This window comes from Lytechinus pictus, chromosome 2, assembly GCF_037042905.1.
Source record: "Lytechinus pictus isolate F3 Inbred chromosome 2, Lp3.0, whole genome shotgun sequence".
NCBI lineage: Eukaryota > Metazoa > Echinodermata > Echinoidea > Temnopleuroida > Toxopneustidae > Lytechinus > Lytechinus pictus.
The window spans coordinates 58,529,512-58,546,361 of NC_087246.1; the positions used below are offsets into that span (position 1 = coordinate 58,529,512).

General features: G+C 38.4%; 1 protein-coding gene across 1 annotated transcript; it reads right to left on the minus strand.

Moving 5' to 3' along the window:
* Nucleotides 1–1,931: 1,931 nt before the first annotated feature.
* Nucleotides 1,932–16,441, minus strand: LOC129253899 (calcium-binding protein P-like). Its single transcript, XM_064095262.1, has 7 exons — nt 16,173–16,441; nt 13,943–14,077; nt 13,043–13,275; nt 9,009–9,191; nt 7,618–7,818; nt 4,464–5,019; nt 1,932–2,436 (listed from the first exon to the last, which is right to left on the minus strand). Exons 4-7 carry the CDS (start codon nt 9,114–9,116, stop codon nt 2,204–2,206), a joined length of 1,098 nt encoding a protein of 365 aa, XP_063951332.1. The 5' UTR covers nt 9,117–9,191; nt 13,043–13,275; nt 13,943–14,077; nt 16,173–16,441; the 3' UTR covers nt 1,932–2,203.
* Between the last annotated feature and the right edge of the window lie 409 nt (nt 16,442–16,850).

The window sequence follows — 16,850 nt, forward strand, 5'->3', positions numbered from 1 at the left end:
AAAAAAATATCAACATATCAATAAATTTCATAAGTAATATATCTCCATTATCATCTCACAAGAATAACTGGAACATTTTTACAAAAATTTACAAACAGCAAAAACACCCCCTCCCCTGAAAGAAAAACAACCAAACAAACAAAATATTACTACACAACAAAATTTTCAACATGGGATTATTTTCAAAAATCCAAAAATTATAAATGACAACAATTAGAAATGTTGTGTGAAAAGAATATTTTCGTATGCAGGATTATTCCTCTTGAATATCCTTCCTCAAATTCTCTGATGTCTACTAAATCCCATGACTGCCCCCTCCCCCCCCCCCCTCTCTCTCTCTTACTGGATCAATGCCATAGTCATAGATTAAAATTATACATTTTAAATATGAACGACATATTCACAATCTTTTTTAGTGTACATGGTGTGAAAAAAAAAGATAATAAAAATTAATTTCTGAAACAGTTCAAGATCGATGGCATTGTACTACTAATCATGTGATTCTTGTATTCTCTAGATGGCAAGCAGAGTATCTTTATTCTTTTTTTTTAAATATATATATATATATATATAGCATCAAGGCAACAATGTATCAGGCATAAATCACATCATAATCTGATTTACGAGCTATGATTGTCTCATACGATTGACACAAAATTCATTTAATTTTTGTAGAAATCTCTGTCAGCAATGATAAAAAAATGATTTTCTTTCAACAGATGTCCGACTGTAACTGAATACAAAGCAAGAAAATTATAAAATCAACCAGTGGTAAATATAGCCTGCCACAATTAAATAAAGTCAAAAGGGGCCTAAGCTTTCGATCCTAGCAGAATCTTCGTCATTTTGCCTCCGACGAAGATTCGGCTAGGATCGAAAGCTTAGGCCCCTTTTGACTTTCTAATTTACTCCATTGGCTCTCTTTTATTAGATCAGCAGTTTTCAGCAGCTTTTTTTTGCCACAATTAAATAAAGTCATAGTCTTCATGAAAAATCCCCCCAAACAACTAAAACCGCAACAAATCAAAAGGCAAGCAAACAAAAAGAGTAGAGCAGCAAGTTTGAAAGCTAAATGATAATATTTCAGGCAAATTATTACACTAACTTGTACATGTATAAGGCCTAACACTTTATCATATGTACATGCATAAATGCAGCAAACATAGCCTCCTGGCTTTATTAGAGCATCTGCTAAATGCTGTACCTTTCAAATTAATATTTTGCTACATTTACCTCACCTGTGTTGAGGGAAACACCTTTATATAAATGAATTACTTGCTGAAGGAAATGAACGCACAAGCACATATTTATTTCACAAGCTATAGATACTATTCCTGACAATCAGCTTTGAATACTCTTCCGTTTGACCTATTTTCTAAAATGAACTAAACTAGTTTGTTGTAGAATACATTGTGAGGTTTTTCTGGTCTACAAGGCACATCTTCCCCATGCTTTCAACCACACAAAAAATAGCATATATATATTTTTTTATAAACCTATGATAAAGTCAGCCCATATGGTTCAGCAAATATCAGCTGTATATTAACATATGTGCATATATTACAATTCAGCATTTTTTTTTCAAAATTAATGAAACTCAAAATATCTCACCTCTATGGGGCAGTCTACCTACCAGACATTGTGTGATACTTGGTCTATAACTAAATGGGCTTAACCCAGTTGGTCCCCTATCAATTTGGTCTGCTCTACACTTGGTCAACTCTACATTTGGTCTATTTTCTACTTCGTATACACATTATTTTTCACTGTGTCAAATGAAAATTTTGTTCATTATCTAATCATACGCACCAAGTGAATATGAGACAAACTGTGTACAGCCTTACTGGAAATTATACAAAATGGTAAGGGGGCTTAATGGATATAGACCACACGGTAAATGGACAAACTGATTAGAGCTACCAAAAGGTAGGTAAATGACCACTTGTAGGTGACAAGAGCTTTGTCATGTAGATCATCATATACACACCTTCTGCATTCATGCTCCTTCAAAGGCTGCATAACTAACGACAGGGCTATTAACCCTCTCAGTACCGTTGGCTTATTAGTGTGCAATAACTCAGTGTGCTTTTCATGGATTGGTACTGAGAGGTTTAATGCAAGCACGCATGACAGCAAACACATTAAAAAAAACCATGATCATGACCAAAAGGCTATTAACCGGATGCCAACTGACCAACCAGATCTACATCTGAGGCTGCTGGATGCTCATTGGCTGGACAACCGTAGGGGGCGGCGGACCTCCATCTGCGGATGAATTGGTTGCTCCCTGAGGAATACCCATAGAGGCGTAGAGGGTGTCCGGGTCGTAGTAAGGGTACTGCGGTGCATACGTCACACTGCCAAAAGCACCTTTCTCCCCTTCAATCTGTTGTGGCCCTCCTACTGCAGCCATGTATGTTGGAGGTGGAGGTAAAGCTGTAAAATTCAAATGAAGCATTACATGGCTTAAATTTACCCCAAGGGGGAAAACATTTTAAAAAGTTTATTTGTACCTCTGCCCCTAAAAAAAAGGCAAACAAACAAAAATCAGTGATAACATCTGCACACAGAATTCGGTACTGTAGCTTTTTATGAATATGTGCCTTACCCTATTAAAGGACTGGGGGGGGGGGGCATCATGGCCCTTGATGCTTTCGTTAAAATTGGTCTGCTTAATGAATTTAGTTGATAAATGGTCTGTAATAATTTCCATTGAAAAACACAATGAAAAACAAAGATGAAAAAACAGAGAAATACATAAGAAATTCTAAAACAAAGAAATACATAAGGAAAAATTGGCTTTTGCAATATTTCTTTGTGGAAACCTTCGATTACAAAGATGACATCTGGGGGAAAAAAATAAAATTTGAAGTGAAATTGGGTGTTAAATTTGCAAATAATGTTTTTCATGAATAAATTTGCATATTTTATTTATGATAAATGAAAAATATTTTCAGAATTTTTTTAAATACTGACTTGAAGTTTATATGGTAAAGAATGTGCATGCCGAATTTCGGCGCGATCATGCGAATGGCGGCCAAGATCAGAAGGGGGGGGGGCCATCATGGCCCCCCCCAGTCCTCAATACATCTCAAACAGCCCAGTCCTTTTAGGGTTAAACATATCATCGGTGGTCATCTGAACCATCTTATCCAATATGACAGAGCAAAACCCATTTCGACTTCAACGTTTGGTATGATTTCCATTTTCTGTCTCGAGCCTTACAAGATTTTTATTGCTAGAAAAATACATGGCAGGAAAGACCAAGACAAGTGCTTGATATTGATATCTTTATTTTAACCCAGAGCCAAGTATCAGAGAAAATATTGCAAAAGAGCTACATGCTTTTCCCTTTATAAAAACACCAATGCGTGCAATCAGCAAAACATATCGCTATTTCACCTGCAAGGTCAATGCATGCAGATACGATGGTTTGCTGACTGCATATTTGGATATTAAGTGCGCACAGCTGCTGTTTTCCTCACTACACTACACGTTCCCAATGGGAATGGTACATTTTATCGAAAACTTGTATCGCCTTGAATATGCCCACATGTCTCAGAAACTAAAATTAACTGCTCCCTAAAATTTTAACCCTACACAGAGAAGGACTTGTACTTTCATTCCTGCAAAAATCTAGAAAAAATATCGATATTTTGACCAAAATCGACTGATACACCAGTTCGGATGAACGCCGATGATATGTGCTTATTCAAGTTTGTAGGGAGCTTGAAATTATTTAAGAAATTCTCTAATGAATGAACACATCCAGGCAAAATCATAAGGGTGATATACATTCTATTGTTAGTGTATCATAAATATACCATGGATGGGTTATACACAGTGGCGTACCTAGGATTTTTCAAAGGGGGGGCAAATTCGCCCGCCAAAAAAAAAAAAGTCTTCAACCTAAAAAAAAAAAAAGGTCTTCAAGTTCAAAGGAGGGGCCCACTCACTTAGCTCGTCAGGGATCAATTTTGACTCGTCAGGGGGGGGGGCAGAGATACGTCCCTTGCATGTGTTGTGACTCGTCGGGGGGGGGGGCAGTCTGCCCCCCTGCCCCCCCCTAAGGTACGCTAATGGTTATACATCCTATTTTGTAGAATGTACACCACCAATGTATCACAAATAATCATAAAGCTAATTTGCCCCACCTATCAATCAAAAATCATTCTTGTTCAGGTGATTTTAATTATTGATTATTAATAATAACCATTGATCACAAGGTGAAGGGTTGACAGCACTCAGTTGGCAAGACATCGATAGACATTTGCCACTCTTGACCAAGGAGAATTAACCAAGCACACTTCTTCCTTGAAATGCTACATAACACATTATTGTTATTATAGTAAAACCAGTTTGGATACTGTTACTGAGTGCTAGGCTAGGTGTGTCACATCAGAAAGACATGAGCAAGACACAGTACCACTAAGATTACCAATACTTTTACTACGACTCCTTACCCTCATCATCAGAACGTCCTCCTGGTTGAGGATATCCTGATTTTTCTGGTGGGTGCGCTCCAGGCTGGCCTGGTGGTGGATACCCTTGTCCTAGTGCTGGTGCTCCAGGCTGGCCAGGTGGAGGATATCCAGATGGCCCATCCCCTGGTGGAGGCATTCCTGGTTGTCCAGGTAGAGGATATCCCTGTTGTCCAGGTGGAGGAAATCCAGGCTGTCCTGGTGGAGGATACCCTTGTCCTGTTGGGGGTGCTCCAGGTTGTCCTGGAGGGGGATACCTCTGTCCAGGTGGGAGTGCTCCAGGTTGTCCAGGAGGGGGATACCCCTGTCCCGGTGGGAGTGCTCCAGGTTGTCCAGGAGGAGGATATCCCTGTTGCCCCGGGGGTGGGAATCCTGGCTGACCTGCAGGAGCCATTCCAGGTTGGCCTGGTAATTGTTGTACTGGAAAAGGGTTAAGGGCAGGATCCTTGAGGGTGTGCGGGAAGGCTGGGATTGTACCAATAACTACTGGGAGCATCACATGGGCATCCATTGGTGTTCCAGAAACATCCCCCTCGATCTTTAATCAACAAAATGCAAGAGATGAAATTATACAATACTGAGAATTCCTGCAACAATGTCTTTATTTATATGATTATGACTTCAGGAGGTGTAATTCAATATAAAGTTTTTTGTAGTCAGTTTTTTTCTTTTATACTTTTTTATACTGAAAAAAATGGTTTTCTATGAAATATATAAATCCATGTTCTTCCCAAATTTCTTGAAATTTTTCAGTGCACTGTATCACAAAATATTGTGTTTTTCTTCTTTTTTTTGTCTACCCTCTTATGGCACATAAAAGGCTGCCGTAAATATTTGATACACAGTTTTGGTTTGACAAAATTCTTAAATATTGGTATATTTTGTGTCAATGTAAATTACAATTACAGCTCCAATAGTGTGCACTGCTAAATCATCTCCTGTCAAGTTCCATCAAAACAGGATTTGTGCATGCTGATTAGCAACATAGTTTGTGGCAGGGCACCTAACTTTGTCACATTATTTCCATTTCTAATTTTCCAATTTCATCAAATTGGAAATCTAAGCTTTTTTTCTTTCTCTGCTCCAATTTATGTCTTTCATAGAAAACCATTTGTTTATTGTCATGTTCCAAATGTAGATTGCATTGTTCATGTTACATGTGTATAAATTTATACAATTTGTTGTCTTTATCATATATTTGCATGCCATGTAAACAAGAAGAATTTCCATCATGGACAATAAATACATACTTATCTTTACTGATCTTCATGTAAATGAATGTCGTCCATACAATAGAGATGGAAAGACATTTTCTTTACAACTGCAAACCCCCAAATTGTATATTTCTGAATGAAAACAGGAAGTTAGAATTTTCTATCTCATTATTAATTTAAATCTAAGATGACCTGGGAGGGGGGGGGGGATTTAACCATTTATTAGTTTTATTAGTTCTTTTTGTGAGTAAATCTGGCTTAATAAAAATGGCTTAGTTGGTAGAGCATCCGTCTCAACCGGAAGGTTGAGACTAGGTTCAAGCCCCGGCCACATCAGATCAAGACATTAAAAGATGGGAGTTGCTGCTATCCTGTTTGGCGTTCAACTATTTATGCGATAGAGCTACATCTACGTCGAAGTGACGCTGCACAGTGGCTGCTGGACCCACGATCAATTTGGCAAAAATAATTTTTGAAGTATTTCTATTTCAGATTTCATTTTGCTAGCCTCTCTCCATGCGTTGAGGCTAGCGCTAGCAATGTCTGTTAACCTAAACATGGCGTATAACGCAGAAAAATTAACAGGCAGACTTGGGATGACAATTATTTTCAACGTTCTTTGCAAGTATTGTGAACAGCCCCACTTTAACTGACATGTGGGTCTGTGCATGTGCATTATGAGGCAGTGCACAAGATATCTCAGACTGCAGTGTATATAAGTTAATATAGGTTACTATATAAGTTAATGTAGCAAAATGAACTTGTCTTCAGTGCAGGGGCCATGGAAGCGGGGGGAGGAACCCATTTTTTTCCAACACTGTGTAAAAATACGTAAAAATGACCATATGATTGTAATTTTGTGCATGGTCAGCCCCCGCACTTTTGGCTCAGCCCCCCCCCCCCCCACTTTGAAAACCGTTCCGCGGCCCCTGCAGTGAGCTATGAATGTTTGTGTGTGTATGTACATATGTATAGGTATGGGTGTTGGGGTGTACATGTATAGTAAACAGTGTGATCATGTTATGCAGAATGTAAAAAAGAAGAAAAAAACGCCCTACCTGCCCTCCTTTTCCATAACCTATTAATACTCTAATACAACATTTCTTTTGGGTGGTGGGGGGGGGGGGTGATGCTGGGGACCGGGCCGGGCCAGGCTGGAACTCGGAGCCCAGGGAGTTGGGGAGGGGATTTTCTTGCGGGCCAAGCCGGTCTATTTGGATATCTAAAACAGCAAAGATCGGAAGCTGTTATGTCTTGGAAAAAATACCAAATAAATAAAGAGATAATGTTAACCATCCATGTGTGAATTGAGGTAAGGTCTATTCCGAAATATCTAACTTCATTGATCCTAAACCTGGTTTCAGCCACATTGAGCATCAGAAACGGCTGTATTTTGGCTCTGGACACTGTCATTCAAATTGTCAGACTTCATATCCAACGAATGTAGAGGGCAGCTACACATTTGCTGACTTCGCCTAGTTTTTGTTGTAAGCTTGATGTGGACTGAAGTAAGCGACCAGAATTATGCAAACGGACAGATCTCGGAGCCAAACAAAGGCGTCTGATTTTGAATTCAAATGAATACATCAAGATCAAAGCCAAAATAAAGCCGTCCCTGATGCTTGATGTGGTTGAAAATCAGGTTAAGGATCAATAAATTTGAACAAAATTGAGGTAAAATTAGTTGATAACATCACAGGGTGTGAAAGTGTACCAGCGCTTGCACACGCCAAGCTGAGTAAGCCCAGGCTTTTAGGTGCAGCTGCTGCGGCAGTGCAGTGGCTCTGAGTTCAGGGCCGATCCATAACCCAGAACCTACTAGCCGAGGTTCAAGCCGGGTTTTCCTTCACCCCCCCCCCCCCAACATCTGGGGGGGGGGAGGACTAATGGAGGCTGCACCATCATCTTATACATAATCTTACCTCAACGTAATACTCGACTTGAATGTTGGGGCAGTTTTCGTAGCGGCAGGGAGGAATAGGAGGGATCAGCATCTTGACTCTGTCATAGTTAACTGACCCCATGGCTTCGCATCCATCAAGCTTCAGTTCAGCTATTGTCTTCACAGCTTTCCGGTGGTGGGTTCTACCGGTGCCATGACGCTGGGCAGTGAAATGCCCCCTCTGCGGGAAATGGGGTATGTCAGAACAAAGTAAGTTCATATTTACAGAGAGAAAGTTAAAGAGCCCGCCCCTCAAAAAGTGTATGATAAAATTATGATACAGAATAGTTTCTTGTATAACATCAATTCTACATTGAAGAGAGGAACAGCTTATGAAATCCGATTTCTACATTAAAGAGAAATTTGAACTAAAAAATTGGTTGAAACGTGACCAAGAAGCATAGGCAGCATAGTAAATTCATGAGGGCAACTGAGAATTTTGCCAACATCACAACCTAAAATTTGGGGCGACTATCTGTTCTGGAGATGTCTGAAGATTTGCCGTAGACAATATTAAAGAATATTTAGACCATTCATATCCTACACACAACAGAATAATGGTAAATATGTACCATACAATGCTCTTTGCACAAAAATAGTCCTTGAAAAAAAATAAAAAGCACAGAGAATCAAGCAATCATCCAAATGTAAAACAAGCCCTTAAAATAATTATCATCCCCTAACCTGTCATATAACAACTCAAACAAAATTAAACACAAGGTGTGGCTCTAAAAATAGTTCTTCAGTTTGAGAGTGTTATCTAGCACTTCTGGGAAAACAATACCTTATAAGAGCGGTACCTGCAAGAGTTATCAAAGATATGTCTATAAACCCATAGAAACACCTGTGAGTACACCATTACGTCAGTTTTTCAGAATGCATATCACGAAAGGCATTTTCACACCAGCCCAAGTACAAAAAATATCATGTAAATTACAAAAATTTGTTCCAGCCTGAAAACAGCTCTTGATTCCTCTGCACTTTCACACCTGCTAATCCAGATACACTCCTTGCAGTTTTAGGAAAAGGATTTTTCACAATGTTTCATGTGTATGTACAAGCATTTTCTATGACATAGCTTGATAATTGAGGATTTCTTTGCCAGAGCACTATATTTATTTTTTGGAGGGGGAGGGAAATATTTCAAGTAGTTGGCTATTGCTGTATTTGTTTCACACTTGAAAGTACCAGGAATTCTTTCTTCCAATCCAGTGGTACACGTATATGCCTAATGGGCTTAATACTTTTACAGCATTATGTCTGGCAAAGACATTAATTAGTGGTATTTTACATTTATACATACAGTACATATAATGTCCATTGAGAGGAATTTTTACCAAGATATTTTCAGACCAATTTCTCTAGACTTGCCTGTTGCAGTTTTGCAGTAATGTCAATGATCTTCCTTGAACTGTTGTTATGAAGATCCAATGAAACGAAGATGTACTCTCCTGGGACATACCCTCGCTTGTCTACCATTCCTTTCAGAATGATGGGTCCAGAAGCGCAGCACAGGCAACATACCGTCTTCTCAACTTGGTGACTTGGTGGTACCTAGTACATGTATCACACAGATAAAACATTAAAACATACAGGCCTGTATTCTGAAGACCCTGCATTTTGACTTTATAGGCCATGGTCTAACTCTGTGATAAAATTACAGGAAGCCAAAATAGCAATTTTAAAACATTGTAGTGTCTTTATATGTTCAGTGTTATTTCATCATACAATGGTGGAGAAAAATAATGAGTTATTCTTCCCTGACAGCTAGGAATGATTCGAATAAGAGATGAGCTTATTACTGTTATAGATTTCTTTGACAATTGGCAGGAAGTTGCACAGCAGAGTTCCTATACACTTGTTTCAATAGAAACATAATAATAATCATGTGAGTATATGTATAAGAACAGAATCTAGTTAGACAAACTATCATGTCTTGACATATATTTTTACATATTAAAAGAAACCAAACAAACAGGAAACATTTCCATCATGTGTTCATGTCTGCAGACAGATTTCTACAAAACTAGGAACTGTACATCGTACATCGTGATGGAAGACGATTCCTCTTTCTCTCCAAATTACATGAAGGTACTGTCCCTGGATTTAAGGCAGTGGTATTATACATGTACCATTGAATAGGCAACTAGATCATAAAAAGCTACATGTATGATAATATCAATATTATCATTGTCCATACACAATAACACTGTCCTCCATCTATTCAATGTTCATGCGATTTTACACTCTCAACTTCCCTTAAAAGATCACCGAGATGTTCTAGGACTGGGTTTATTTTCCCTTTAGAATGGCAATTTTCAATGCTAAAGGATATAAACGGTGACAAGTAATGATTAAAATCATTTAAAATAGTTTGTATGGCAGCTGGATCAGACTTACAACCACACACAACAAAGCTCATTGTGGAAATACAGTGTACATACATGTATATACAAATTAAATTTTGACAATTAATATGAGTTCAGTGAAATTAATTTTCAGGTACATATACATTGTTTACCTTACACTGGTATATAGACAAGGAGGGGGGGGGTACTTGGGGCCATGCATCATCCACCCCCCCCCCCCCCCCAAAAAAAAAAAAAAAAAAAAAAGTTCTACCACCAAGAAAAAAATTTAAAAAGGGAAAGAAAAAAGGGTGAAATATAATATTATCTTGCTAATCTTGCAACTATATATTGTCAAAATCTATAGATCTCTGCTCATATTAAGAGGATCAACATTTTCCTCACTCACTTGCAACTTTTCAGAAATTGTATGTGATTACATGTTTTGCCCCTCAAATTAAGGCTCATTATTCCACTAATGTCTTTAAGAAAATTGACAACTGATATGCAACTGGCCCCTTAAAAGCTCCTTTTGTGATGCTAATGTGAAGCAAAGCAATTATTGACCTTAATTTCCCACACTAATTCTCCTTGAAAATAAATTACATGTAGGCTATTATAACAATTTTTAATCTCCCAATTAACAAAATCTCTAAAGGATACTTTAAAGATAAATGCCAGTTGCGGTAACGATCTCAAAATGACTTTTTACAGAATCCAATATAATGACCACCCAAGTGTCTGTTTGTATGAATAAAAAATATGTGCCAAAGGATTCTGGAAGAAATTGTGTAATTGCTGAGAAATAAGCAAAATAAGCGCAGATTCGGGGCACTTCCGTCGGGTCTTTATTCCAGCAATAATAATATACTGTCCCACGATGTTGGCGATCTTCAGTGTGATCATTTTTCAGCTTAGATTTTATGATTTCACAAAGTTCAGTTTATGTAACTGTACCAGATCTAGATCTACGATGATTTACTTAACATTGGTTTTACAGACTTTCTCACGAAATCAGTGTTTTACTGCAACTACTTTCATTTAGCTTTAAGTAAGATGTACAGTCCGGGATCTTTTATACCTGTATTTGTTGTGCTGTAATTACAAACAGCAGGATATAGCTGCCATTAATTAAAAGAAAAAAAAATCAATAAATATTTGAAATGAACCAGAGGTGCTAATTGTGTACATAACTTAAAATGCACATTAAGAAAGGAGAGAGAGAGAGAGACAGACAGACAGAGGAAGGGGGAGGCGAGACAGACCTATACTGGATAAAAATATGACAGATGAATCCTCTTATCATGTTGTATACTGTTGTATACTATACAAACATCAGCCTGTATCAATAAAAACTAGAAATAGATCCTGGTTTTGCTAATAGGTGGCCTGGGTCTTTGTTGGCCAAATGACAAAGCAAATAAATTAAATATCTTCCTCAGCTCAGTGGTAGAGGAGGAGGCTGATAACATGTAGGTTCCCCCCTCTCCTTCTCCTCTTATTCATTTAGCTCTATACACTGTAAGAGACCCTTTTAACTTCACATGGGCAATCTACTGGATGTGGGAATCGTGAGTTAAAGGGATGGTCCGGGCTGAAAATATTTATATCTAAATAAATAGAGTAAAATTCACAGAGCAAAATGCTTAAAATTTCATCAAAATCGGGAAACTAACCAAGTTAATAAATTTTAAAGTTTTTCAATATTTTGTGAACACAGTTGTATCATATAGTATGCACATTGTCATGAATATTCATTAGGTGGGCTGATGAAGTCATTTTCCCACTTTCCTTTTTCTTATGTTATAACATGAAATCACAATTGTTTCATTTTTTTCATACATGTGTAAATGATGTGTCTCCATAATGATAAAATATGTTGCGGCAATAAATAACTAATGGCTGCTCTTAATCAATTGTCAATCCAATTGTTTTACTTCTTGGTAGAAAAATTTTGAATAAGCCTAATTTCATATGATAATACAGTATACAAAAGAAGAAATGGGGATATGACATCATCTGCCCACCTAATGAATATTCATTAAGACATGCCTAGAACAGATTCACCGGAATAAATGCAAATCTTAAAAAAAAATTAACTTTGTTATTGTTATCCAATTTTTATCAAATTTTCAGCATTTTGCTCTGTGAATTTTACTCTATTTTTTTTAGATATGAATATCTCCAACCTGGACCATCCCTTCAAATATGACAAAGCACACAACAATTGCAAAATACAAATTTACAATATTTGTCTTGGCTATGAGGAACGGATGTTCATTTACTTAAAAACATCCAGAATTTGGAATGCATAGATTTTTTCATACATGTATCATCAAAACAAGTGATGGTCATTTTAGTGGTCAATATTTTATTTCAATGTTAGTCGATTATAACCAGGAAAAAAACCATGTATATCACTGACAACATGATATATTGCCAAGTATTATGTATTTTTTCAATATCAAATAATTGTTATAATATTGAATTATCCCCCATCACTTGTCAAAACAGCCCTCGCAGGATGGATGGCAGTGAAATCTTTTATGAAAAACCATAACCACATTGGTAATATTGTAGGGGAATTTCAGGGCCTCAACTCACTTAAGTTGGGCACTCGAGGCAATGTCACCTTCATCACCTTGGGTTAATGCAAACCATGGATCAAACAATATACTCCCTTGAACATTCTTAACTGTTTTCTCAAATGGAGAATTGTCACCCTTAAATAATCATTTACATGTATTGTAGTATTACCAAGCTATTTTCTCCCACATTCAAATACAGGAAAATGCTATGCATCCTAATGATATGATCCTTGGTATCAAACTATGTGTGCACTTGTTTAAAAATAATAATAATAAAATAATTTATTTATATTCTCATCAGGGCATTGGTGAAAAACAGCTTGTTGCTGATCTTTTGTAGTAATATCTATTTCAATACATTAAAAAAAAAAACATACAAAAAGATACAACAATAAAATCTAAATGCTGCATTACAAGGTTTACACCGTATTCACACATTTATCCAGAAATGGAAGAAGCAAATGCTTACCAATACATTGTACTCATAGTTCAGGTCCTTTACTGTGAAAATACTGAACAGCCTCTGAGTGTGATGGTCAAATTTCCACGGTCGATCGATGGTAATCTTGACATAGTACCTGACATACCCCCATGTACCTTCAAACGGCGGTGGCAGAGATATGTTTGGGATCTGGAACTGAAAGGGAAATCGATGTTCTCCCACAGTCAAGGTGATTCGATCCGCAGTATTGTTATCCTTACCTGGAAAGGAGAGCAGGGATTCATATTTTAGTCCTCTCAAAGGGGACCATCAAGAAATTCAGCAATGACTTTCATTCTCTTTTTTTTTCCTTCCATCTTTCTTCTTCTCCATTTGAAGAATCATTGGGAGGATTTAAGACCTGATTTACTGGGATTTCCCCTGCCCTTAAAGGCAACAGTGAGTCCAAAATATATGTCCCTTTTACGACTATTAAACCTCAAGTCCTGAGTTGATTGGTTGTACATGTATATTGATATACTGTACCTTAGCATTGTTACAATGCAATAGTATAATGCCAGTTAACTGGATGTACAGTAAGTGATCAAAAGTACTTTTATTGGTACTGTCCAGTGTACACTAATGTTGGGGTCATGGGTGGTGCCTATGGTGATAGGGTGGGCATTACCCAGAGGTGTGAAAAAAATAATAAAAGGGGGGGAAAAAGAAAGAAAAGCATGAAAAAAAAAGGTATGGGCTGTGTAAACTCTATACCACCACATTTACATGTTGGTTGAACCCCCCCCCCCCCCCATTGAAATATACTGGCACTGACCCTGGTTGGAGTAAAGTAGTAATGAATATTCTGCATGGCCAAAGAGCAACATTTTGCAGGTTGCAACACAATTCATTTTCAGGAAAGGATTAAGCAAGCACCTTTATACTCACCTGCACCACGCAAAGTGATCTCCTGTCTGAAGTATTCATGGTTGGTGGTGTAGCTGACTGTTCTCCGGTGGTCGCCGCTACCCTCAGACTCTGTCCAATGTGTGTAGGCCTTACCGACGCATTTGATTTGAATGCCTAATAAAGAAAACAGGAATGAGCAGGGAACTGGTAACAATTGATGCATATTCACTGAAAATGTAGGGTTTCGTGAAAGAAATAGAACAAAAAATGATAATAATTTTTATTTATAGATACAAATTATTATTCAACAAATATTAGAATTTAATACGTGATTATAAATAACAATTTATAGATAAAAATTATTATTTAACAAATACTAAAATTTGATATGTGATCATAAATGATAATTATTACTATAATAATTATTTATAATCACATATTAAATTTTAGTATTTGTTAAACAATAATTTTTATCTATAAATTGTTCTTCAAAACGGCATTTTGTAACATCGCTAATCGAAGGTACGACATAACGAGGCGGTTCAAGGGTCAGACCTACTGTATGTGCTTTGTGGTTGACAAACGGATTGAGGCGACGAGGGATCTACACGAGATCGGTCTGGTAAGAAACCTTGAATTTTTCACCTTTTTATTAACCAATTTTTTTAACCTTCATAGTTTCATACACATTACTGCGTATGAAGGTGTAAAAATAAATAAAATCACAAACATTAACATGATTTTTATCTACAAAGATGGATTTCCGAGGGAAATCCATTTTTGTTTTGATGTGTCTCTGATACATATTATATGGGAGGCGGTTCAAGGCTCCATGATCCCGGGGGGGGCACTCGACCAAAAAAGTGGTAGGGGTGTGCCGCGGGCGAGGCAAAAAACGGGGGCCTTGGAGCGGGCTTATTGTAAAAAGGAGGGTCCTCGGAACGGGCTTCGGAACTACAAATGTTTGTGAAAACGGGGGTCCTCGGAACGGATCTCCGTATCTCTGTGAGTGCGTATGCATCCCTATGGAACGGGCAATCGTGCATGACACAGCTAGCGCGGCCTCCGCCGGGTGCGCTCGCGCTTAGGCGATGGTCGAAAAGCGCTCTACGGCCGCTTTTCACCAAAATTGTAGCAGATCAATGCGACCGGAACGGCGTAACGAAAAATATGCGAAGCTTTGGAGCGGATTTCTTTCTTCTTTTTTCTCGATAAGAAGGAAATGCTATGCCTTGGCGCGGCTTTCTTTGTTCTTTTTCTCAATAAGACAAAAATGCTATGCCTTGGAACGGAAATTTGAGTGTAAAAATGGGGGTCCCCTCCGCGGCACATACCCACTATGCATTATATACTGAGTGCCCCCCCCCCCCCGGGTCCATGATGAAGTACTAAGAAGTATATGTCAAAATATTGAAAAATATCATCATGGACTGATGTAACCCAGGGAGCTCCGGCCCACAAAGCGGGCAGGAGCCCAGGAGTCTACCGTGCATTTAGACATAGACACGAAACTTGAGTAGATTGGGGTCTCAATAACTTACTAAGAAAATGTGAAAACAGAAATTATGCACTAACCACGATTACATGTGGATGAAGGTCTATCGTGTGACAGCATCCTGACATCGAGGGACAGACTGGAACCTCAAAAAAACCGAAAAGTTCTGTCGCAATACCTCTCATAATTCTTTCAAAAGTCATAACAAAATGGCCGATCGAGACTGGGGTAGGAGGAGAGGTATCGCAACAGAACTTTTCGTTTTTTTGAGGTTCCATATGCAGTCTGTGCCTCGATGTCAGGATGCTGTCACACGATAGACCTTCATCCATATAATCGTGGTAAGTGCATAATTTCTGTTTTCACATTTTTCTTAGTAAGTTATTGAAACCCCAATCTACCCCAGTCCCGTGTCTACGTCTAAATGCACGGTGGACTCCTGGGCTCCGGCCCGCGAACTCCCTGGGTTAGGACTGATGGAGTCCTCAAGTCAGGCTAGCACCCTCTGCCTCGGGCTTGTTCGCTTTGCTCCCTCGCAATGTCTCACTCCAAACTCTTCTCAAAAGTTGGCAGCCCTGGTCCTACCTGTAGATTCCCCACAGGCAGGATGGTTGCAGTGAGTTATTCCTGAATCCTGTCTAGCAGTTGCACGGAACGATGTGACAGGGCCTTAAAAGGCTTAATTAAAAACGGCGAATTCTTCCAGGCGAGTGTCGGGTCCCATGCCCGGTGGATAGCACCCAACCCACCGTTGCAGTGTTAAAATCTACTCACCGCGAATATCTCCCTTTTCTTCTGAGACAACTATCCTTGCTTCTCCTTGAACGACATCACCAGGTTTAAAGACTTCCTGGTAATCCTGGGTTTTAGGGGCGTAAAATATCTGTATACATTACCGGCCTCCAACTTCAGCCAAATCATCCAAGCATAGTATGGACTGCTAAAAGGGCAAATATTCAAATATGATTGGGCTGTTTTCAACATTTTTGTCTCGCATGCTGGGCCTTGTTGTTATGTGGATCTTTTCTTGAAACTTTGGCACTAATGCAATTAAGTTTCACTGACCGAGTTGAAGGTCACATGATCAAAGTCAAAGGTCATTTAGGGTAAAATTTTAATTGCATCTGAAATATACGTTTATAGACCTGCATTTTCCCATATATACAACCGCATGTTCTTATTGAAGTTACCAACTTGAACAATATTTAATCATGACTGTCTCCCCCCCCCCTCCCCTTTGTTTTTCTCCAGCAGTGCTCTACTTGGTCAGAAATTATGGAGTGAGATCACTTGACAAACCCGATGCAAGAATTGGATGGCAGAGCCAGATACATTACCAGGCATTTCATCAACGGTCTATAATAAATGATGATAAAAAAGAACAACAGATAAACTATATTTTGACTTAAGGGGGGGGGGGGGAGGGGGGAGTATTTCAAGCCATTTTTTAGG

Excerpts from the sequence above, each read along its gene's own strand:
- LOC129253899 (XM_064095262.1), bottom strand. The coding sequence starts at position 9,116 with ATGGTAGACAAGCGAGGGTATGTCCCAGGAGAGTACATCTTCGTTTCA. Across the intron at positions 5,020-7,617 it reads AAGTCGAGTATTACGTTGAG|ATCGAGGGGGATGTTTCTGG; the intron begins GTAAGATTATGT and ends TGTTGATTAAAG. Across the intron at positions 2,437-4,463 it reads AGGACGTTCTGATGATGAGG|CTTTACCTCCACCTCCAACA; the intron begins GTAAGGAGTCGT and ends TGAATTTTACAG.